Genomic DNA, 25,924 nt, shown 5'->3' on the forward strand with positions numbered 1-25,924 from the left:
AATGAAACACAACAGATTGAAACTATACAGTAATGCTTTATGTAACAAACTAAATGTAATCTTAAAAATAGGCAAAGACTAGAACCCACTTGTAAATTTTTAAAAAAGATTTTATTTATTAGAGAGCACGAGAGAAAGAGCGTCTGGGCGGGAGCACCAGCAGGGGGGAGGGGCAGAGGAAGAGGGAAAAGCCTACTCTCCCCTGAGAAGGGAGCCCAAGGAGGAACTCTGTCCCAGGACCGTGGGATCACAACCTACGCCAAAGGCAGATGCTTAACCAACTGAGCCACCCAGGCACCCCTAGAGACCACTCTTTTAAAAAAAAGATTTTATTTATTTATTTGACAGAGAGGGAACACAAGCAGGAAGAGTGGCAGGCAGAGGGAGAGGGAGAAGCAAGCTCCCGGCTCAGCAGGGAGTCTGATGCACATGAGTTTCACGTGTATAACATATTGATTCAATAAATTTGTACTATGTGCTATGCTTACCCAAAGTGTAGCTACCATCTGTAACCATACAACCTATTACAATACCAGTGACTGTATTCTTCCACTATAATCTTACCATGAAGTACCCAACATTATTTCTTGTGCGTTTGGTATTTAAAAATTAATTTGAACCTAATCAAACTTTTATACTTGGCCTCCAGTTCACAGGAATTAGGATTAGGTTAATAACACCACAAGGATGGAAAAGGTTAATCTGGAAGGTGGAATGTGTTATAAGACACTGGCCCAGGCTCTCAGATCAGTGTCATTAAAACAAGGGCTGCTATAGATTCTAAAAGACTTTTAAAAAAAGATTTATTCATTTTAGAGAGAGGGCGAGAGCAGGGGGAGAGGAAGTTGTAGTATTAAGCAGACTCTGCACTGAGCACAGAGCCCAACGTGGGGCTCGATCTCACAACCCTGAGATCATGATCTGAGCTGCCCCTAAAAGACTTTACTTTTAAAAAAGATACAACACATGGTTCCGGGTTGGATCTTTGTTTGCACATAAAGATGTGAGAGGAATTTGGGGGATACAAAGGGATACACAGTAGAAATCACATGCTAAAAAATTATTATTGTTAATTTCATTATATTTGATGTGACAGTATCTTGATACATAAGAAAATGATTCTTTTTTTTGAGATACATATGATGTGTTAATGATGGAGCATCATGCTTTTCTATAATTTACTTTAAAATACCTTAGGAAAAAACAGCAAACTGAAGAAAAAAATTGACATGACAAAATAAATTCCATGACAAAAAAATTCAACTTTATGACAGTTTTATAGGAAACTATAAGACTAAGAGAACAACCCTAGAAAGGCGGGTAGAAATGAACTGCAATAAAAATGATTAATCCCTAAAATAAAAAGAACTTAAAAAGCAAACTAGTCAAGTTCCTGTTTCTCAGTAAACTATTACTAGAAAGTGTTTTATTTTGCTTATACCATAATTAATGAAATGAAAAATAAAACTACTGTGAGATACTATTTTATACTTATTAGTGAATCTCTTTTTCCTTATAGTACTTTCTGACACAAATTCTTATATTAATATTGATACATAAGCTTTCTTTTGATTATTGTTTATCCAGTATATTTTTCCATCCCTTGATTTTCAAGCTTTTAGTATCATTTTGCATTAAATATATCTCTTGAAAATAACTGAGAGATGAATTTTACAGTATCTGCCTTTTAATAGATGAGTTTTCATTACTGTAATTCATGATAAATCTGGATGTATTTCTCATATCTCTTTCTGTGATTTTTCTTTGCTTCTTTTTCTCCTTTCCTGGTTTCTGGTTTGAGCTTTTAAAAAAAAAAAAAAAAGATTTTATTTATTTATTTATTTATTTGAGAGAGAGACAGTGAGAGAGAGCATGGGAGAGGAGAAGGTCAGAGGGAGAAGCAGACTCCGCATGGAGCTGGGAGCCTGATGCAGGCCTCGATCCCAGGACTACAGGATCATGACCTGAGCAGAAGGCAGTTGCTCAACCAACTGAGCCACCGAGGCACACTGATTGAGCTTTTTTTATGCGCCTGTTTTATTCTACTGACTTGAAAGTTGTACATTCTATTCCTGTTCTTTTAGTGGTTCCTCTTAAATTTTTCACATACCTATTTCGAAATCTAAAGTTAATACCTTTTTTTTTCATTGAGGGATAATACAAAGTTCCCAAAGAGAGAGGGGACCTGAGAGGGTTGCCCTAAAGTTAATATCTTTAGGAAATTTCTAAACAGTACAAGAACAATAAAGTGCACCAACTCTAATCACTGTATCTCCCACATTATCATTGTTTAGTATTTTTGTTCCTCATTGTCTTGAAATCCCCTAATTAAGTTATTTTCTAATCAGCATTATATAGGTTTACCTACATATTCACCAATTGATTACCTACATATTCACCAATTGATTACCACGGCTTCTTGCATCACATCTTTCATGGGGGTTCATCTTGCTCATTATATCAGCAAAGCTATTAAACTAAATTTCAAGGAAAGAAATCTATCCCACAGTGCTGATAACAGGATTAAACAAAGCTATGTTTGTGAAAGCACTTTGTAATTTGTAAAACACTGACATGTGTATTTACCCTAAAGATACAAATATAGTGATCCGAAGGGGCACGTGCACCCAAATGTTTATAGTAGCAATGTCTACAATAGAAAGAACCTAGATGTCCATCAACAGATGAAGTGATAAAGAAGATGTGGTATATATACACAATGGAATACTATGCAGCCATCAAAAGAAATGAAATCTTGCCATTTGCGACGATGTGGATGGAACTAGAGGGTATCATGCTGAGTGAAATAAGTCAATCAGAGAAAGACAACTATCATATGATCTCCCTGATATGAGGAAGTGGAGATGCAACATGGGAGGTTTGGGGGGTAGGAAAAGAATAAATGAAACAAGATGGGATCGGGAGGGAGACAAACTATAAGTGACTCTTAATCTCACAAAACAAACTGACGTTGCTGGGGGGACGGGACGGGGAGTGGGGTTATGGACATTGGGGAGGTTATGTGCTATGGAGAGTGCTGTGAAGTGTGTAAACCCGGCGATTCACACACCTGTACCCCTGGGGATAAAAATACATTACATGTTTATTAAAAAAAAAACCATTTAGGATTTCTTTGCACTGACATCATGAATCTAAAGTGAAAAACAACTATTCCAATATCTAGGCAATAGAATTGTTAATAATTTTAGAAATTACCAGAACAGAAAACAAAAACATTCTCTGAGTACACTCACTAGCCTTCCATTTTAAATGAGCTTTTTTAAGAAAATAATTGACAAAGTAAGGAGAGAAGTGTGTTGTTTTTTTTTTAAGATTTTTTATTTATTTATTTGACAGAGAGAGATCACAAGCAGATAGAGAGGCAGGCAGAGAGAGAGAGGGAAGCAGGCTCCCTGCTGAGCAGAGAGCCGGATGCGGGACTCGATCCCAGGACCCCGAGATCATGACCTGAGCCGAAGGTAGAGAAACTTAACCCACTGAGCCACCCAGGCGCCCCGAGAAGTGTGTTTTTAATACAAAAACTGTTTAAAACTACAAAGAAAATCCTAGAATTTCCACTACAAAGAAAACACTGTGACTAACAATAAACAATTCAGACTTAAAAAAAAAACAAAAACAAAAACAAAAAAAAAACACTGACATGCAAGGGATTTATTATTTTTTGTCCATTTCATATTTTCAGAGGGGTGATCTGGTAAAATGTAATAAGAGCTGTAAAAATGATCACACATGTTCCTTGGGATAAGGAAATATTTTTAGAAATTATACAAAGAGCTTTCTAGCAGCATTGTTTATAGTTATGGAAGACTGGAAGCAATCCAAATGGTCAAGTAAGCAATAGATACCAATTTTATCTAATACCAGATAACCTTTAAAATAATAAGTAGATACATGAAAGAGAGGTATTTATAAGCAAAAAGATAAACACAGTGTCATATTCATTGATTACAACCCTATGAAGCTATCTATGTATTGGTAAGGACTGGAAGAAGTCATCAAAAAACTAACAGTTGCTATGCTGAGGGGAGGAAGTTCTATTTCTCTTCCTATAATGTTATTTATTCAATAAAAAGAATTATTTTAAAGATATGCTTGGGGATTGAAAGCATCGAGGTTAGAATAGGGTCAAAAAAAAAAGAAAGGAAGGAAAAAAAGTGATGCTATCATTTTACATTTAGTCACCACAAAAAAAAATTTGTGGCATCCTGCCCAGTTGATTGATTAGAATCAGTTCATAGAAAAGTCATTTGACCTTAAATGACTATACAGTTAGTAAAAACCACACTTATCAGTTTTTAAAAAACATGTTGCCAATTTGGAAGCCACTAGTAGAGATAAAGGTTTTTGGGCAAAAGTTTGGATATTACCCACAAATACAACTTTTCAATTCTATTTGAAATTCTTTTACATATTTACTAGTAATTCTTAAAAATTCCAAGTACTGATTGCTAATTTGCTGTTCTCCTAAAATAAAGTGGGTTTTTTAAAATGCCATAGTAGTTCACATTGACTTGGTCTCTAGAGCTGAGGCTTAAAGTTTTGCTTTATCTTTTTTTTCAAGGAGTCTGCCAAAGCTTTTTCTATTACTTGAGGCTCCCAGCCTCAGGGAATAGATTCCTTGAGTTTCCACAGTATTCACATTAATTTTTCAACTAACACAACCATGTACCTGCTTATTCATTGTTTTTTTTTTTTTCAACAAACAGTACCTACAATAATAGGTTAGCCCTTGAGGACAAAAAGGTTAATTAAGTAAAATCTTTCTACTCAAGTAGCTCACAGTCTAGTGAAAAGGTCCTGAGTGCAAGACATTTACAGGATGCAACGTCTTTTTAATAATGAAAGTAAAAACAACTATTAACTTTTCTCAACTTGCAATGCTTTAAAAAAAAAGATTTTATTTATTTATTTGAGACAGAGAGTGAGAGAGAGAGGACAAGCAGGGTTGGGAGGCCACGGAGGGATGGGGAAGAAGCAGGCTCCCCACTGAGCATGGAGTCTGATGAGGGTCTTGATGTGAGGACCCTCAGATCATGACCTGAGCCAAAGGCAAATGCTTAATAGACTGAGTCACCCAGTGACCTTGCAGTGTTATTTTTTTTTTAAGATTTTATTTATCTGACAGAGATCACAAGTAGGCAGAGAGGCAGGCAGAGAGGAGGAAGCAGGTTCCCTGCTGAGCAGAGAGCCCAACTCAGGGCTCGATCCCAGGACCCTGAGATCATGACCTGAGCCGAAGGCAGAGGCTTTAACCCACTGAGCCGCCCAGGTGCCCTTGCAATGTTATTTTTAACAAACTTTAATTTTAAATAGTTTTAGAGTTGCATAAGTTGCAACAATTTTATAGAGAGTTCCTATATACCCCGCACCCAGTTTCCTATAGCACATTTGACACAACCAAGGAACCAACAGTGGCACATTACTAGACTCCATTGCTTTTTGTGGAATTTCCTTAGTTTTATCTACTGTCCTTTTTCTGTTCCTGGATTTCACTCACGATACCACATTACATTTAGTCACCATGCTTGAACTTCTTGCACGGTGATAGTTTCTCAGACATTGCTTCTTTTTGATGACCTTGACAGTTTTAAGGAGTGTTGGCCAGGTATTTCTCCCTCAATTTGGATATGTATGATGTTTTTCTCCTGGTTAGATAGAGGTTATCCGGTTTGGCAAGGAAGATTACAGATAAAATGCCATTCTCATTACATCATGTTAAGAGTAGTTTCCATTAACGTAACTTAATTGATGCTGACCTTGGTCACCTGGTTGAGGTTTGCCAGGTTTCTCCATTGCGAAGTTCGTCTTCTTATAATCTTCTTCCTATACTATATTCTTTACTTTTTATAAAAGAGTTTATTTATTTATTTGACAGTGAGAGAGAGAGCATGAGCAGGCAAAGGGGCAGAGGGAGAGGAACAAGTAGATTCCCCTCTGAGCAGGAGGCCCACATGGGGCTTGACCCCTGGACCATGCCCCGAGCGAAGGCAGACCCGTAGCTAACTGAGCCACACCATAATCTTTAAAATGAAGTCGCTGTGTATCCCACGCTTCAGGGGATGATGCTGCACTTCATGAGGATGGAATTGCAACAAAAATTACTTGAAGTTCTCCTTCTGCACAGGAGATTAAAATAATTAACCTTTGTATGGAGTTTTACATTAATAAAGCTCTTTTAAATACATTATTTTATGGTCTTTGCTATGAGAGAGTTTGAAGTCAGGTTTGGGAGATCAGTCCCACAGAGGAAAAGTTAATGAATTAGGACAATATTTTAAGAAATATAATTTTGTACACTCATGCTCATAGCAGCATTATTCACAATAGCCGAAAGATGCAAGCAACCCAAATGTCCACTGACAGGTGAATGAAGAAGCAAAATGTGGTATATGATACGATGGAACATTGTCTGCCTTAAAAAGGAAAGGAAAGAAAGTTCTGTCCAATGCTGCAATGTGGATGAATCTTGAAGATCTTTTCAGTGAAATAAGTCAGTCACAAAAAGACAAGTGCCATATGATTCCACTTATATGAATTACCTAGAAGAGTCACATTCATAGAGACACAAAGTAGAAGCATGATTTTCAGGGGCTGGGGAGAGGGGAAATAGCTGTTGTTTAATGGATGTGGAGTTTCAGTTTTGCAAGATGGAGTGTACGACATTGTGAGTGTACACTTTAAGTGTACATTTTCAGTACACTTAAAAATGGCTGAGACATTATATTTTATGTTATGTGCATTTTACCATAATAAAATATTACTCGAAATATTATTTTGAATAGAAGGGTTTTTTAAAATAACTAGCCCTCCCACTTGACCCACCGTTATACTGTAAATCAGGGGCTGTACAGTGGTACCCTATGTCGTTTTTTTAAAAGATTTTATTATTTATTTATTTATTTGACAGAGAGAGAGATCACAAGTAGACAGAGAGGCAGGCAGAGAGAGAGAGAGGGAAGCAGGCTCCCTGCTGAGCAGAGAGCCGGATGCGGGACTCAATCCCAGGACCCTGAGATCATGACCTGAGCGGAAGGCAGCGGCTTAACCCACTGAGCCACCCAGGCGCCCCCTATGTCGTTTTTTTCAAAAATATGAATTGCCAGCATTTAAAAATCAGGAAGTTATACATAATAAGCAGGCTTTTGAATTCTTTAAAAAATGGGATGATCTAGCAACAGAAGTCCAAGGGTGTCACATGGCAACAATCAGCTGAAGCTAAGTAGCAGTCTAAGACTTTAGACAGGTCATTCAATGCTGCAGTTTACTTAGTCCCACCACCTTTGCTGTGTTACACCTTGTACATTCCATTAATTTGCACAGCCAGTGAGCACCTTGGGTGGGGTGAAGCTTGCTACAGGGACAGCTAGTCAGTATAACGCATATCCCAGCCACTGTTCAAGGGTGAACATGAGGTCTTTTGTCACAAGGAAGCTGAATTCTAGGACTTCTGATTGAGCAAACAGAAAAGCACAATTTGCTTTCTCCTGCCACCCAAGAATAGGACACATAAAGATCCAGGAGATTTGACATCATCTTGGGACCACAGTGGGAGACCTGGCTGACAAGAAAGCCAAGGAAGAATCACCAAGACAAGCAAGATATAAAGGAGCCCCTACCCTGGGCCATTTGGTTGTATGATCTAATAATTCCCTGTTTGGCTTCAACTAGCTGGGGTTGGGTTTTTGGTCACTGGTAACAGGAAGGATCCTAACATAGTTGCCAGTGAACTTGACCCTGCTAAGTTTTGATGGTCTCTGCTCTAACCACCATCTTTCTGCAAGTATTTTAAATTCCTTTTAAGGAATGCCGGTATGGCTCAGTCAGTTGAGCCACTGCCTTCAACTCAGGTCATGATCCTAGGGTTGTGGAATCGAGTCCCGCATTGGGCTCCTTGCTCAACGGGGAGCCTGTTTTCTCTCTCTGCCTCTGCTTGCCACTCTGTCTGCTTGTGCTCTCTCTCTCTGACAAATAAATACACAAATAAATAAAATCTTAAAAAAAATAAATTCCTTTTAAGACAGATCGGTCTAGGGGTGCCTGGGTGGCTTAGTTGGTTAAGCGACTGCCTTTGGCTCAGGCCATGATCCTGGAATCCTAGGATTGAGTCACACATTGGGCTCCCTGCTAAGCATGGAGTCTTCTTCTCCATCTGACACCCTCCTTCTCATGCTCATTCTTTTTCTCAAATAAATAAATTAAATTAAAAAAAAACAAAACAGGGGTGCCTGGGTGGCTCAGTGGGTTAAAGCCTCTGCCTTCAGCTCAGGTCATGATCCCAGTGTCCTGAGATTAAGTCCTGCATTGGTCTCTCTGCTCAGCGGGGAGCCTGCTTCCTCCTCTCTCTGCCTGCCTCTCTGCCTGCCTGTGATCTCTGTCTGTCAAATAAATAAATAAAATCTTAAAAAAAAAAAAAAAAAAACAGACAGACTGGTCAAGTAACAATAGTGATAGAATTTAGTTAACCTGAAAAAGACTTTCCCAATATTTATACATTCTGGTATAAAATCTAATGGTGTGCATTTTATACACATCTTTATACACCTCTCCTTTTTATACACATCTTTAAAGAGGAAATTCAATCTTCCAATTTTAAGAAATGCAAATGTGAGGCAATAATTCATCAACCCAAAGATTTTCATTGTAATAGAAAATGTTTTTAAAGGGGGAGAAGTAGGGATTTTTATAATTATTAAAAGATAAAAGCAAAATTATTTTTTAAGATATAAGGCATTGGAAACATTTCGTATTACGATATGCCATTATTAAGCATCCTCTATCTGATTGTTAGAAATTATTCATTTCCTCAAAGATAGAGAATAAATTGGTTGGGGATGCAATCTTGTAGTATGCACTTTCTTTGCCCAAGGCAAACACTGAGCATTTGAGAGCTATGAGACTGCTTCTACATTTGAGTTTGCTAGCTCTTGGGGCTGCTTGTGTTTCTGTCACTGCTGTAGAAAGTTCAATGAACAGACTGGTGGCAGAGACCTTGACACTGCTCTCCACTCATCGAACTCTGCTGATAGGTGACGGGGTAATTTTCTTTTTGATTCCTGCAGTCTTTAAAAAACATGGGTAATCATTGGCAGTGGCTAATTTTTAAAGATCTGTTATTAATAATGAGATTTTGAGTGTTAGTAATAGATATTGCATAGCCATGTTACTAGGAAACATTATATTAAAAGTTAAGCATCTTAAAATACGTTAAAAATGAATGTATTTTCTTTTCCTTTTCAGAACCTGATGATTCCTACTCCTGAAAATAAAAATGTAAGTTAAATTGTTATTTGACAAAATGATTGCATGAATCAGTTTTGTATTTTAAGATACAAAGCATTAGTTAACATTGGGCTGATTTAACTTTACCTATTTTGTTTTTATGTGTGCGGATGTGAATGTATGTGTTTTTGAATATTAGGAATGGTGTTAGGAATGACTCTGCCATATTAACTAGAATCCATTAGGCAAGTGCATCAGGCCCTTTTCTGATGTTGTCAGTTCTACATCTCAAAGCGTTCTATGTCAAGCAATCTTTCCAGAAAAATTCCACATTGGGTGAGAGGTGCCTCCTAGTCTCCATTCACCTCTATCTATGGCTTTCCTCACTTTGAAGTCTTTCTGTAAGTACCAGCAACTTAGGGTTATATTTTTAGAATTATGGTCAGTAGACATTGAAATATACAGTGAAGTCTCATATTAATAGTCATTTCTTAAATGATTTTAACTCTAATGGAAATATATACCTTTGGAGTATGTCGTGGTCATTTTAAAATGTAAAAGATGTGATATCATTAGTCTAAATAGAATAAAATTACCACTTAGAACTGTCAGAGGAAACTCTGATGTGAGGTAAATCAGTAATGTAGTTGCATTATACTTCTTAAACACTTTCTCATTAAGCATTTAATTTATATCATTTGTCAAACTCCTCAATAATTATATAAATGTCATTTACTTACTGAAATTATAGCTTAGGGTGCCTGGGTGGCTCAGTTGTTTAATCAGCTGCCTTCGGCTCAGGACACGATCTCAAGGTCCTGGGATCAAGCCCCACATCGTGGTTCCTGATCAGGAAGGAGTCTGCTTCTCCCTCTCTCTCGACCCCCACCCTACTTGTGCTCTTTCTCTATCTCTCAAATAAATAAATAAAATATTTTTTTTTAAAAAGGAAGAAATTATAGGTCAGTATGAGGTGGTTTCCCACCTGGAAAAGAAATAAGGAAAATACTCTTGGGAGAAAGGAACTTGTGTAAACTCCACAAAACAAAGTCCAACTTATTGCACCAAATTTTTATAGATTGTTTTACTTACATTTTTTAAAATTTTCTTCATTTAGCACCAACTGTGCATCGAAGAAGTCTTTCAGGCTATAGACATATTAAAGAACCGAACTGCACAAGCAGCGGCTGTGGATAAACTATTCCAAAATTTGTCTTTCATAAAAGCACATATAGACAGCCAAAAAGTAAGTTAAAGATATTTGGTGGAGGGCGCCTGGGTGGCTCAGTGGTTTAAGCCTCTGCCTTCGGCTCAGGTCATGATCTCAGGATCCTGGGATCGAGTCCCGCATTGGGCTCTCTGCTCAGCAAGGAGCCTGCTTCCTCCTCTCTCTCTCTCTGCCTGCCTTTCTGCCTACTTGTGATCTCTCTCTGTCAAATAAATAAATAAAATCTTTAAAAAAAGATATTTGGTGGAAACTTAAGTATATTTTTCTAGCTGGGGCTGTTTTAACAAAAACTGACAGTTTTCCTACAATACCTCTTGTCTGCTCTTTTTACAGAAAAAATGTGGAGGAGAAAGATGGAGAGTAAAAAAGTTCCTAGACTACCTGCAAGTGTTTCTTGGTGTCATAAACACTGAGTGGACAACAGAAAGTTGAGACAAAACTGACTTATTGTAGTGAAAGATTTTGGAGGAGAAAAAAAATGTTTTCTTTTGGAATGAGAATGAGGGCCAAGCCAAGCAACTGGGGGGGGGGGGTGCTTAATGATCGGTCATAGACTTAAACTTCAGAGGCAAAGTAGATATTTCAGGCATCCTACTAATTCACCTCCTCACACAAGCAGAAGGCATAAAAATAAAATGTTAGAGACATATTTCAGATATCCAATCATGGAAGTATTTTCCTCCAGTTTGCTCCAGGCCAAATAAATATGTACTTTAACCTTATTTAACACAACATTCTGTAAAATGTCTGTTAACTTAATATTTATTTATGAAATGATTAAGAATTTGATAAGTTAATATTTATATCAGATCATGTTATGTTCCAATAAAACAAAAATAAACAACTCTGATTCAGTTTGTTGCTGGTCTCTGTCCTACTCTTTTTTTTTTTTTTAAGATTTATGTATTTATTTGAGACAGAGCGTGAGCTGGGGAAGGACAGGGAGACAGAACATCCAAGTAGACTCCAGCTGAGCCCAGAGCCCGACACAGGGCTTGATCTCACTACCCATGAGATCAGGACATGAGCAGAAACCAAGAGTCTGGCACTTAACCAACTGAGCCACCCAGCCATCTCTGTCTTACTCTTGAAGTGAGCACAGTCTGTGTGAAAACACACTGAGTTTGGAGGGAGAGCCTGCATCTGTGCTGGCTGAGCATTCCTGTCTCCCTGGTGACAGAGGTCGCAGGGTTGCTAGGCAAACCACAGGCGGAAGTGATCCAGTAGGCCTTAGTGCGGATGTGGGCAGCAGGGGCTGAGCATGGTTTCCTCGACACAGTGTACCGGAACCTGGGAGGATGCATGTTAAATGGTAGGTGACAAATGAATGAATGAATGAAACTTCGAGGACTAGCTGGAGAATCAAAATGACTTTCAAGGATCTTCCTGGGAGGAGGAGGTGTAAAAGTCTGTAACTAGGTCCCTTCCTGGCCAGTGAGAAGAATTTGGCAGACCAATCCCACTGCTGGTTCAGGGAGGGAGGCAGGAACCCTCTTGGTGGAGCCCAGAGCACGATGGCCTGGGAGAGTTCTTCCTCATCTCACTGAAAAGCTGGTAGGCAGTTATACTCAGAAGACTGGGTTCTACAGGGTTCCATCATCCTGTATTACCAGTCATAGAGCAGCAGCAGTTCAGTCTGCCTGCCTATGACAATCAGTACCATGACCGAAGGTTCTGCTGCTTGAGGAAATTTCTCAAGGATCCAGAAAGTATGTTCTTTAAAATATATTTTAAAACTGACATAGAACTGAAAGAGAGATCCAATAAGAATATTCAACTATGTCACTGACTCCTTCATTCATTTACTGATCACAGGGTCTACACTGTGTGCTGGGATACAGTTGCAGGTGTAGGCTGGAGGTTCCTACTGATGGGTGCCATTACCCCATGCATTATCTGCCTGGATTATATGGGTCACACCTGGTTGTTTGTGTTAAACAACCACTCTGCTGTGTCTGGGCACAGGACAGGAAGCAGAGTAGTCAGACACAGAGTCTCAGGTCAGAGAATACAAGACCTTCCTTGAAAGAAGACAAGTTTTCCTTCTAGCACAAACCCGGCATGGTGGTTAACGCTCTGTCATGGCCCAAACCTTCAACTGTGTATCCACCAAGCCCTGAGAGTTGGAGCCGAGAGGAAGATAGGTCAGCACAGTACTGTGCTGACTGCTCTAGAAACTAACAGGAAACAGGAAACTCGATTTGTAAAGAGACTGAATGTCAACTTAATTCCATTCAGCAAATATTTATTGAGCTCCCAACTGGTCCAGGACTGTTTTAGGGACTAGGATCTATCATGAATAAAGCAGACAACATTCCCTGCCCTTATAGACTTATATTCTCTCTCAAAAAAGGTTATTTTTCCACTTCTTTATGAAAGTCCAGTATGGTGCAGGTGGATTTAAGACTGGAATAGCCTGTCTGAAATCCCACTCATAAACTCTTACCAATCTACCAGGGCTCAAAGAAGCTAAAAGCAATCTGCACTGTATACAATCAACCCAAATACAACTTCTTAGATGTACCAAGGGTTTTAAAGGCAGAAACTATGATCCTCGAACTGATTCTACATTCCCTGTAGAGGGAAAAACATCCAGATGGCCCCTGGCAGATCACATCCACTGCCCCCTCACTCAAACCTGCTGATCGTGGCGGCGTTCCAGAACCCAGGGTATCGGATGCAAGGAATGCAGCCTCCAGGTAATAGGACTACCTTCTTAAGCCTTGTTTTTCCTCTCAAAAGCTTATCCCAACAACAGGGCAGCCACTCACTCTATCTTGGGGATGTCACTGTGACCCCCCCCCCCGTGAGAGGAGCCAGTGTGAGTGAATAGGCTGAGTTTTGGAGGGACACAGAGGACCCTTCCCAGAGAACATCTCAAAGTAATGTGTCCAAGGGGCACCTGGGTGGCTCAGTGGGTTAAAGCCTCTGCCTTTGGCTCAGGTCATGATCCCAGGGTCCTGGGATTGAGCCCCACATGAGGCTCTCTGCTCAGCAGGGAGCCTGCCTCCCTCTCTCTCTCTCTCTCTGCCTGCCTCTCTGCCTACTTGTGATCTCTGTCTGTCAAATAAATAAATAAATAATCTTAAAAAAATAAAGTAATGTGTCCAAATAAAGTCACCCTTTGTCAGCCAGCCTCACCCCCTGACACCTGCCACTGCTTCTCCTGTTTGTCTTTCTTTCCCCTCTTCCTCTGAGGTTCCCTATTTTGGCTAATACAACCACAACTACTTCCCCATCACCTTTCTGGATGACTCCCTGACTTCATTTAATCTGCTCTGCCCTCCACCCACCACTCAGCCTCTGAAATGTCTCTCCTATCCCACCTCTCTGTCCCCACTGCCTTGGTGGAGCCGTTGCCTCTCAGCTAGACTGAACCAGCCCCGCTCCCTACTTCTGGTTCTGCCCGTGCCTGGGGAGTCAGGGCTGTTGATAAAGTACACTCATGTCCACATGTTGCAAGGCATAAAAACCTCTGATACACTTGATACATCTCTGTATATGGAGCAGTTGGGATCATTGTCTCAGGGCTAGGTTCCTTCTCAGGGCATATCTCTGTCCCCTCCAAGCCCCTGCCATATAGAAATAGAAACATCTCTCACTTAACAATGTTTTCAAGAAAACTCTATCCAGGAGTCTCGTTCCCAGTATTTTAAGTGGAGAAATTTTAGTGCATTACATCTCAATCCAAAATCAACCAATTTCCAAAACACAAAGCACAGTAAAATACCTGAATGTAAGCAACAAGCTAACATATTAGATGCAAAATATTTTTAAATTTATGTTTTTGTATTTAATTATTTAATAAATGGTGTAAAATATTTAAAACACTACTTCCTAACCACAAAACCACTAATATAGCTGCTTTGTCTTTATAACACACTATGGTGTCTCCCTGGCCAACTTCAGCGCCTTTCCAATTATTTCCTGTGAACCTTGATATACTGCCAATTATATGTGGAAAGAAAGTTAAAAACGTTCTCTGTTAAGCCTCCACCACCACTTTACTAAAAAAAAAAAAAATGCATCGACTTTGGGGGACAGAAGTATTTTTCCTACATAGATGTTGGTAGAAAAGCACCATGTTGAAGGACACACATTCTATGCAGAAATGTTTCATGTGGAAAACATCCCATAGGGAATGCTAGTCTTATCCTTCCCAGAATAGCCCCACGAATGTTTATACCTCCGCGCCTCTGCCCACACTGCCTCTGTACACCCATCTTTTCCCAAGCAGGGAATGTGTAACTTTCCTATTTTCATTCATCCCTCTCTCTTGACTTCACACTGAGTTCAGCTCAAATGCTGCTTCCTTTCTTTCCCTGCCTAGCCCAGCAGGATTTGTTGCTCCTTCTCAGCTCCCTGCATGACTTTGAACATTCTGCTGTCAGAACTTTCGTTTTTACACTGCAACATTGTCAGCTCCCTCTGATACATCTCTGTGTATGTATCAGTCAGAATCTTCTAGGTGATGCTGCAGTAACAAATCATCCCTGGATCCCAGGGGCAGCACACAACGTAAGTTTGTTTTTAAATTACACAAAGTCTTCTGTGGGTGTGGCTCTGGGCAACCCTTCAGAGCAATTGTCCTCTTGTCAGTTGGCTCAGCGTTCCAGAATACTTCATCTATGGTGACTCCATATCAACCACTGCTTTTGCAATTCTCTTGGAAGAGAACAAACAGAATCACATGTCAGTTCTTTTTTTTTTTTTTAAGATTTTATTTATGTATTTGACAGACAGAGATCACAAGCAGGCAGAGAGGCAGGCAGAGAGGAAGGGAAGCAGGCTCCCCTCCGAGCAGAGAGCCCGACGGGGGGCTCGATCCCAGGACCCTGGGATCATGACCTGAGCTGAAGGCAGAGGCTTTAACCCACTGAGCCACCCAGGTACCCCACATGTCAGTTCTTAAGCACTTCACATCACATTAGTTAGTGCAAGCCACACTGCCACGAGTAACTTCAAGAGGCAAGGAAAATACAGTTCTCCCATGTGCCCAGAAAAAGAGAAAAGTCAGAAATAGTGGAGGGGGGCGCCTGGGTGGCTCAGTGGGTTAAGCATCCAACACTTGGTTTCAGCTCAGGTCACGATCTCAGGGTTATGAGATCGAGTTCCAGGACCTGCTCTGCACTCAGTGCAGAGTCTGTTTGAAATTTCTCTCCCTTACCCTTTGCCTATCCCCCTACTCATGCATGCACACTCTCTTTAAAATAAATAAATAAATCTTTTTTTTTTTTTGAGGAAGAAATCCTGGAGAGTAGCACTAATATTTAACACAATAAGTCCTTAATAAATGTTCACAGTGTTCAAGTGTTATGTTGAGGGAGGGGAGCAAACTACCATTTACTGATCTCCTCACATAGTTTAGGACTTTTCTAGATATTTTATGTCACTATCTCAATTAATTCACATCACAAGCCAATGAGAGACAGTAGTATTCCTTCTTCATGATATGAAATCAAAGGCTCAGAGAGTTTAAGTTACCGGCCAATGTAACATAGCTAGTAGGTGATACAGCTGAGATTTAAACCTACACTGACACATCATTATCACCCAAAGCCCACGGTTTACATTAGGTTCCATTCTTGGTGTTGTACCTTTGGTGGGTTTTGACAAATGTATAATGACACGTACCTGCCTTTATGGTATCAAACAGAAGAGTTTAACTGCCCTAAAAATCCTCTGTGCTGCACTTTCTTCATCCTTCCTTCCACTCTAACCACTGGAAACCCCTAATATTTTAACTGTTTCTGTCATTTTGCCTTCTCTGAATATCATAGAATTGAAATCATACAATGTACAGCTCTTTCAGATTGGCTTCTTACACTTGGTAATATCCATTTAAGGTTCTTCTGTGTCTTTTCAGGATTCGATTGCTCATTTCTTTTTAATGCTGAATAATATTCCCATCATCTGTATGTACCACAATTTATTTATCAATTCACTTACTGAAGGATATCTTGGTAATTTCCAGATTTGGGCAGTTATAAATAAAGCTGCTATAAACATCTATGTGCAGATTTTTGCGTGGATATATTTTCAGCTCTTTTGCATAAATACTGAAGAGAGTGATTGTTGGATTATCTGGTAAAAATACATTTAGAGTTTTTTTTTTAAGATTTTATTTATTTATTTGACAGACAGAGATCACAAGTAGGCATAGAGGCAGGCAGAGAGAGGGGGAAGCAGGCTCCCCGCCGAGCAGAGAGCCCCATGTGGGGCTCGATCCCAGGATCCTGGGATCATGACCAGAGCCAAAGGCAGAGGCTTTAACCCACTGAGCCATCCAGGCGCCCCAAATACATTTTGTTTTTATTAGAAACTGCCAAAGTGTCTTCCAAAGTGGCTCTACCACTTTGCATTCCCACCAGCAGTAAATGAGAGTTCCTATTCCTCAACATTCTTGTCAGCATTTGGTGTTGTCAGTGTTTTGGATTTTGGCCATTCTAATAGATTCACAGTGATATTTCATTTTTATTTGCAATTGCACAATGATACAGGACACTGAGCATCTTTTCATATGCTTATTTACTATATAAAGAAGATATATATCTCTTCTTTGGCAGAGTGTCTGTTCATGTCTTTTGCCCATTTTTAAAACAGCTAAAAACACTTTAGGCGGAATAAAAGCCAAGAGAATGTATTACCAATAAACTCTCACTAAAAGAACTTTGATAAATTGTAGGTGTGGGAGCATCTCAGAAGGAAGGTCTGAAATGCAAGAAGGAACTATACAGTCATTGTTTTACACAAGACGATGGTATCTTCCTCCAGAAACGATGCACTTCTAGCAGGCAATTAGGGTAAGAACAGGTCATCTCAATTTAGTCTGGGATCAACTGACTGAGCTGGGTTTGGGTTTTAAAAAGTCTGTGTACTTCAGTTAGTTCTTCAAGTATAACTCTTCAGGGGTCCCAGTGAAAATCCTGGAAGTATTAACAGAAACCCTTCCTACTTCTTGAGCCCTGAACTCCAATTTTTGTTCCTCCATATCCATGAAGCAGCCTTTTTTTTGGGGGGGGGGAAGTTAAAGTATTTATTGATGTGTTTCAACTGTACATTCTCCACAAGTCAGATTAAGGAGTTTGTAGGTGAAGTTTATCTGTGCATAGTGGGAAGACACATGGATAAGGGAGGAGGGGAGAAGAAAGGAGAAAAAAAAAACCCTAAAAAACAAAAAAACGGTCACAGGGCAATAGAAAAAAATACACCACAGGTTACCAGAACCTTCAGGCTAAAATAAAGGAGAAGAAAGGAAAAACAGAAAAAAAAGAAAAACTGTGAGCATCATCAACTATACAAGCATCACAAAGACTCAGGTGAAAGAAACAAAATCTCCAAAGCTTTCCACAGTGTCTCCAGAGCATTTCGTGTACAATGTGGAATATGCTCCTCGCACATAAAGCCAGCCCCACACCTCTCCCCGGGTCGGGGGGAGTGGGGAGGGCCGCCCAGTAGTGCAGTCTTCTCGGAGCAGCTGAGAGGCAGCTGCTGGGCGGGGTGGCCAGGAAAGTCAGGATACAATGAGGAGGGACGAGGCTCAGTGCCTGCGGGTGGGGGGATGTCCAAAGAGGAAAAGACAGCACGTGTGGACATGACTGGGAAGGAAAGTGAGTAGTAAAAATCTACGGTCAGTCAACGGCAGACAATGGAAGAACGTCCTATACAAACTACAGGCTAATTTCTGTGGAAGAACTGGATTTAGAAGGAAAGCAATAGTGGCTGCCCTAATCTGTATATAGTAGGCTCCCTAAAAGCTGCCAAACACGATGCTTTCAGCCTCCTGGGTTCCTCCATATCCATGAAGCAGCCTAAAACTCTGCTATACCCATGGTCCCTCAACCACAACTTTTCTCTTGGCTTCTCTGTTCCTCAGCTCCTCAACCTCCATACCGCTGCTTACTAATCATTAAAGGCCTCAAAGCAAAAAGCTATGCCAAATGTCAGGCCCACTTCTAGGCTTACATTCTTTATAGTCTCTTAAGTCTTCATTGCCATGTCAGCTCTCTAATTGTTTTAAGTAGATTTTTGAAACCATTTAACCATCTTTCCTAATTGTTTAGCTACAGGGCTAGTCTGTCCAAGCTAGTTGACCACAGCCTGAATTGAAAGTGTCATTCTGATCTTCGCAGAGGACAAAGGATAAATTGAATGGGAATATATACCTCTTGCATGTTTAAAGTCTTTCATGGTGGTGGTCAATGAAGAATACAGTATTTGTTTTTGATTTCCTATCTTGACAAAGTCTACATAATTTGAAGGCCTTCCACTTGTCCCTTACCTCATGGGTCAGAGAGCCAGTATGAACGAGTGTCCAGGTGCTAAGAATATTTACCTCACATATATGGTAAAGAACTTAAAAAAAAATCGAAGGGTGTAAAAAAGACTCATGACAAAGCTCCATTTACCACTTGTCCTAAGCGATTTCCATTCCAGCCAGAATATCATGGTGACATTTAGATGTTCCACACGCCAGTGTCAACTCACACCTCATATGAATCGACCTCTGAAAAGTCTGAGTATTTCCTGGGGTACTGGGTGGCTCAGTTGCTTAAGTATGTGACTCTAGGTTTTGGTTCAGGTCGTAATGTCAGGATTGTGATCAAACCCCTTAGTTGGGCTCCGTGCTGGGTATAGAGCCTGCTTAAGATTCTCTCTCTCCCTCTCTCCCTTTCCCCACTGTTCCACCCACTTGTGCTTGCATTGTTCTCTCTCTTAAAACAAAACAGGGGCACTTGGGTGGCTCAGTCCATTAAGCGTCTGCTTAAGGTTCAGGTCATGATCCCAGGGTCCTGGGATCAAGCCCCACATTGGGCTCTCTGCTCAATGGAGAGCCTGCTTCTCCTTCTCCCTCTTCTGCTCCCCATGCTTGTGCTCTCTCTGCCAAATAAATAAATAAATAAAATCTTTTAAGAATTAAAATTTTTTTTAAAAAACCAAAAAAAGAAAAATCCAAGAATATATATTTCTGAGCCCCACACTGGATCTTTGTCTGGCTCTGTGCTCAGTATGGAATCTGCTGGAGATTCTCTCCCTCCCGCTCTGTTCCTCCTCCATTCCACCTCTGTCACACACATGCACCTGCACACTCTCTCTCATAAATAAATAAACAAACAAATAAATAAATAAAATGTGTTTGCTTTTTTTTTTTAAGATAAAAGTCTGAGTATGTCCTTTATCAGGGAATTGTTATTCTGATGAATGGTCTAGGGCCCCTTTGGTAAAGGATTGAAGAAAGAAAGCTTACTCCATGAAGTAGGATTGTAGGGTCCCTCCCATTAAATGAATGGATACTGGAACTGGGAAATGGATGAAGGGTCTGATTTTCCATTGTGATGGCTCTTGTACACCTCAACCATAAGCTTTCGATTGTATCTAACTACCCATACACTGAATAACATGTTGATCAATTATCCACCTCTCTTGTCTCTTGAAATGCTTTACTATATTAGCCACCACTATAAATCCAAGGGTCAAAGGGACTTTATATAACCTGACTGCTCATTGCAGTAATTATGATCACTTTGGCCTCTGCCTTCCTAGGAATTCTATCTTGCCCACTGATTATCAGGGAGCCCATGTCAATGGCAGCATCCCCCACCTTCAACTCAGCTTATGGAGAACTTCTACTACCAACTTTTGCAATGATGCCTGTTTCTCCTCACTAAAGCATCTTGTGCTATGATAGCAAAAGGAGTGTTCTCTGTGACCTACAGAGAACATGGCCAGATAGTGGGTACTCAGACCATATACAATACATCTATCTAGTATTCCTACTTCTTGAGCTATCTGCCCTCATCTTCAACACGATGGAAAGGACATTCTGGCATCTCCATTTCATCTTCTGTAGGCTTCTAAGAGACATTCCAGCAAACTGTTAGGATAAGCTCTGGGTGTTCTTGACAAAACATTAAATCCTGCATCATAGTGAGTAGCCCCCACCAATGAATTCAACTCTATCTACTCAACTGTTTATTCCTCTGGACTAACAGGATCCACTTGGCACTGGATTCTGACAGTACATATCCGTAAGCTCCCACACACCTGAATGTCAGCTGGGAAGCTAATGCCTCTCACCTTCAAACACACCTTCTATACTCTAGTAGAACTGGGACCCTGTGAACCAGGTTCTCTTTTGTCAACTGATTCTCTGTTAGGATCTGTCAATAGGGGGCGCTAGACTAGGAGGCTGGAAGAAGAAGGGACTTGCTCATTCCTGTTTGCCTACTATTCCTTGTTTTTGCCTCTGATTCCTGTCTTTTACATTCCTAATCCTAATCTTAGTGTTACCCTGGCAGCAGCAGTTCACTCCAGCAGGAGCAATTGGTTACAGTTTGTAGTTTTGCCAACATTCATTCAAAAACCTTAGAGTATTTCATCCCCCCTCCAAGACCCCGGCACCACTCAACCAGCACCTTCCCCGCAGAGATCTGGATCCTATTACCATCTGCCCCTTTTCTGAGCTCAGAAACACCACCAGCTGCCGAGCTTTGCTCTTCAGGTCTGGGAGTTCCTTCCCCTAAGGTTGTATGTTTTAATAATTCTAACCTCTTCCCTTTGATCTCCAGGAATAGAGGCAATAGCGGCTTCCTACAAATCACCACCTTCATAATACCTTATTGCTCCCTTTCTGCCTCTCCAGTTATCCAATACCTGCTTAACAATTATTTATATTCAATTCTCTCTATTGAAATAGCTGGTATAGCTTCTGTCTTCCGATTGGGCCCTAACTGATATGAACATTCTGAGCTCTAATTCTGATTACTGACCTGCAGATAGTGGGGAGTGTGAAGAGGAGAAAAAAATCATCTTGGTAGGCACCTGTGTCAAGAGAAATAATTTTTCTCTCTTTAAGCAAGGAGGAAATAGTCCACTTTGGCAAGGGGGAAAGGGCTGCTACTTCTGGTTAAGGAGAACTCAGAAGAATTTGGGGTTTCAAGAGTCTCGGGTTTTCTCACCCATGTGTTCTTTTCCCAGGTCTCATGGTCCCACACTCTTGCTATAAGGTCCTACGCTTTGCCATAGAGGAATGCCAAAGGTGCACAACTATTCTCCCTTGAAGCTCTACAAAGACCTACAAATGATCAGACCCTGAGCATAATTCTCAGCTCAGTCTGCCCTGTGGCTGCAAGAGATAAAGGTCTCCATTTCTTAAAGTTTTATTTATTTGGTAATTTCTACACCCAGTGTGGTGTAATTTCATGATGACCCCAAAACCAAGAGTCGCATGCTCTTCTGACTGAGCCACCCAAGTGCACCAGGGGTCTCTTTTAGAGTTGCCATGGAAGTCTGCTAGCATTCAGAGTGTACTTTAAGTCGGATTTAGATTTTTCTGAGCCTATCACTCTTTTTTGGTAAGGTCTCCAGGGCTATCAGAAGAGTCATTGTGCTTTGTAGTTGCAATTGGATTGCAATTAACATAGCTCCCATATATCTCACCCACTTCGTCTTCCATTGCTTTGCTCCCCATCTGCACTTCATCCAAATTAATCCGTTAAAAGCTTAAAAAAAAAAAAAAGACCTCCAAAGCCACTGCATGCTAGAAGTCAGTCTGCATAGCATCAGCAATAGGTTCCTATTATTTCAGAGAAGAGAGCAATCAAACTTCAAAATTTCATTCAAGGGCTTGTTACATCTGAAACCAACTGTCCATAGCTGGGGATTCCTCAGAAAGCAGAGCCTGAGGCAAACATTAAAGAGCGGACACTTAATTTGGGAGTTATAAGCTTATATTGGTTAGGTTGAGGGAAAGAGGGAGGTGAGGCAAGAAAGACATGCAGCAGTGTGGTGTGATACATTAGTGTACTGGCCCCAACTTCACACCAAGGTGTGAGCGAGCATAGCAAATCTCTCTGCAGGTACATTTGCTTATCCCAGGGAATTTCTGCAGGAGTGCTGAAAGAAGGCAGAACAGCACAGAGAAAGGGCAAAGGAGAAGGGAATTCATATGCCAGGCTCCCTTTTGTCTGCCACATCCTATTGGTCAAATTCACCTGTGTTGCATTATTGGCAATGTCATTAGCAGCCACTTGGGAGCCAACCTTCATTCCACAGAGTGTGGCATTTCAACTGTGCCTGGAAGCATAGGGTGACTTGGTGTGAGTGAGGTGCTGACCAAGAGAGAGAAAGGAGAAAGTGGAGGAAATCTGAGAAGGCACACAAACATGTGCCCCATGCAAATATAAATTCTAAAAATGGATGCAAAAATACAAAGGGTTCTATAACCATTACAGTAATTGAATTAATCATTTAAAATATTCCCAACAAAGAATACATAAAGCCTAGATAGTTTTATGGGTGAGTTCTTCCAAACTTTCAAATTACATGTAATTTGAAACATATGTAAACTCATACAGAAAATAAACAAAACACAGTATTTTCCAACTCATTTTGAGAGGCTAATACATATTAGTAAAACCAGAGAGAGGCATCACAAAAAAAAAAAAAGAAAATTATGATGCTATAGTCACTCATGAACATGGATGTAAAAATTGTAAAGAAAATGTTATTGATCCAAATTCAGAATGTATAAAAAAATATACATAACATATGGGGATGCCTGGCTGGTTCAGTCAGCTAAGTGGTGACTCTTGAGGTTGTCGGATCGAGCCCTGCATCAGGCTCTGCACTGGGCATGGAGCCTGCTTGAGATTCTCTCTTGCACTCTCCCTCTGCCCCTCCCATAAACACACAGATAAATAAATAAATAAATAAATAAAGCCAGGAACCAATGCAATAAAGTGCAGGACCACTGTATGCACAGCACACTCCAAGGGAGCACATTTTACATCATAGAACATCATAGACACTGTGGATTCGAATACGTATCATGATAATTTCCTACCAGATGGAAATAAATGGTATTGAGGAAGAAGCTTCTTTTTCCAATTTGCACAGAACTTTATAGGGGTTACTGGTTACTTACTGGAACTTTATAGGGGTTACCTGGATAATGTTAACTCCATTTTGTTTAAAAACTGTGACTGCAGGTACTGGCCTTTGCAACAAGAGTATAATTAGTACAAATATATATAAAGATTGTAACAGAAAAAACAAAATTCACATACAGACACAAATGTTTCTGTGTATATATATATTTGTGTATGTACACAAACATTTGTGTATATGTATATATATATATGTATATATATATACAGATGGTGCAAAATGACAAAAATAAAACCCAAAAGGACGTAGGGTAGTAAATGATTATAAGTAATAAGAGATTATCAAACTAGGGGTTCCTGGGTGGCTCAGTCCTTCTGCGTCTGCCTTTGGCTCAGGTCATGATCCCACGGTCCTGGGACCGAGCCCCACATCAGGCGCCCTGCTCAGTGGAGAGCCTGCTTCTCCTTCTCCCCCTCCTCCTGCTTGTACTCCCTCTCTCACTGTCTCTCTTGCTGTCAGATAAATAAATGAAATCTTAAAAAAAGAGTTTATCAAACTGCTTGATCAATATACAGAATTGATTACATTGTTACACATCACTAACAAATAGAAATATAATCTTAAAGAAGATATCATTTATAACACTTAGAAAACTATAAGGTGCCAAAGAATAAATCTAACAAAATGTGAAAAACTTCACTGAAAGTTGATTTAAAGCTTTATTGAAATAATTTTAAAAGGACCTCAACAAACACAGACACCCACCATGATCATGGATACAAAAAGTCAATACCATAATCTGGAACCTGATCTATAGATTCAATACAAAACCTATCAATATCCCAACAATTTTTTTCATGGTACTTAAAAGCTGATTCTAAAATGTACATGGGGAGCACCTGGGTGGCTCAGCGGGTTAAGCCTTCGGCTCAGGTCATGATCTTAGGGTCCTGGGATTGAGCCCCACGTCAGGCTCTCTGCTCGGTGGGGAGCCTGCTTCCCCCTCTCTCTCTGCCTGCCTCTCAGCCTACTTGTGATCTCTCTCCCTGTCAAATAAATAAATAAAAATCTTTTTTTTTTAAAGATTTTATTTATTTATTTGACAGAAAGAGATCACAAGTAGATGGAAAGGCAGGCAGAGAGAGAGAGAGAGAGAGAGGGAAGCAGGCTCCCTGCTGAGCAGAGAGCCCGACGCGGGACTCGATCCCAGGACCCTGAGATCATGACCTGAGCTGAAGGCAGCGGCTTAACCCACTGAGCCACCCAGGCGCCCCTAAATAAAAATCTTTTAAAAAAATAAATAAAATGTACATGGAAGAATTAGGGGCCAAGAATAACTAACACAATCCTAAAGAAGGAGATCAGAGTGGGAGATCTTGCCCCATGAGATATCAAACTTTAATAATTAAGTCAACAAGATCTTTAAATAGGGTAGAGCACTGGTTCTTAACAAAGAACAATCCCCCCCAACCCTCCCTATCCCTGGGAGAACATTTGGCAATTTTTGGTTGTCACAGCTAGAGAGAAAAAAGAGGCTACTGCCATGATCTCATTGGCAGAGGCCAGGAATTCTACTAAACATCCTACATTGCACAGGACAGCCCCTACAGCAAAGAATTATCTCGTATAAAATGTCAGTAGCGTCAAGGGCAAGAGAAAGAGTGTCAAGGGCAAGAGAAAGAGTGTCAAGGGCAGGTAGAGAGAGAGACCAATAGATAATTTTTTTTAAAGATGGGGTGGGGTGCCTGGGTGGCTCATTTGGTTGGGTGTCCAGCCCTTGATTTCAGCTCAGGACATGATCTTAGGGTCATGAGATGGAGTTCCACACCAGGCTCCATGTTCAGCAGGGAGAATGCTTCTCTCTCTCTCTCTTTCCCTCTGCCCCTCCTCCTGCTCATGTATGCTTTCTCTCTCTCAAATAAATAAGTAAGTCTTTAAAAAGAAGAAGAAGACGAAGATGAAGAAGAAGAAGGGCACCTGGCTGGCTCAGTTGGTAGAGCGTGACTCTTGGTCTTGGGGTCGTGAGTTCAAACCCCACATTGGGCATGGAGTTTACTTCAAAAATAAATACATAAATAAGTGAATAAAGAAATAAAGTAAAATAAAAATATGACCTTGGGGTGAGCATATCTATCAGGAGACAACTGGAATACTTCTAGAAAACTGGGTAATTTGAGGAAATGCTATTTACTATTTGGGCCATTTATTTATTTATTTATTTTTAAGATTTTATTTATTTATTTGACAGACAGAGATCACAAGTAGGCACAGAGGCAGGCAGAGAGAGAGAGAGAGAGATTGGAGGAAGCAGGCTCCCTGCAGAGCAGAGAGCCTGATGCAGGGCTCAATCCCAGGACCCGGGATCATGACCTGAGCTGAAGACAGAGGCTTTAACCCACTGAGCCACCCAAGTGCCCCCTATTTGGGCCGTTTTAACAGTGAGAACAGGATGTAGGGAAACCAGGAGGGAAAACACAATCCTCTAGGCCTAATAACAGGGGCTGTAACAGGAGAGGGATAGTTGGTCAAACTCCAAGACACAGAGGGCTGTGGGGAAAGCGCCACCGG

At 40.4% G+C, this 25,924-nt stretch overlaps 2 protein-coding genes across 4 annotated transcripts in view; one reads left to right on the plus strand and one right to left on the minus strand.

Moving 5' to 3' along the window:
• LOC123938779 overlaps nt 1-25,924 on the minus strand; it is a 137,577-nt gene that overhangs the window by 1,322 nt on the left and 110,331 nt on the right. Inside the window, exon 5 of one of the 3 annotated variants that reach the window (XM_046000472.1) lies at nt 14,968-15,133. The exons of the other annotated variants lie outside the window; for them this stretch is intronic. The gene's annotated coding sequence lies outside the window, so the exon portion shown is untranslated. Of the gene's footprint in view, nt 1-14,967; nt 15,134-25,924 lie in introns of those variants that run through there. 3 annotated transcript variants of the gene reach the window in all.
• IL5 (interleukin 5) lies at nt 8,912-10,925 on the plus strand. Its single transcript, XM_046000478.1, has 4 exons — nt 8,912-9,055; nt 9,259-9,291; nt 10,358-10,486; nt 10,802-10,925. The coding sequence occupies exons 1-4, from the start codon at nt 8,912-8,914 to the stop codon at nt 10,898-10,900; spliced, it is 405 nt and encodes a 134-aa protein (XP_045856434.1). The 3' UTR covers nt 10,901-10,925.

Source organism: Meles meles, chromosome 3 (assembly GCF_922984935.1).
Source record: "Meles meles chromosome 3, mMelMel3.1 paternal haplotype, whole genome shotgun sequence".
Lineage (NCBI taxonomy): Eukaryota > Metazoa > Chordata > Mammalia > Carnivora > Mustelidae > Meles > Meles meles.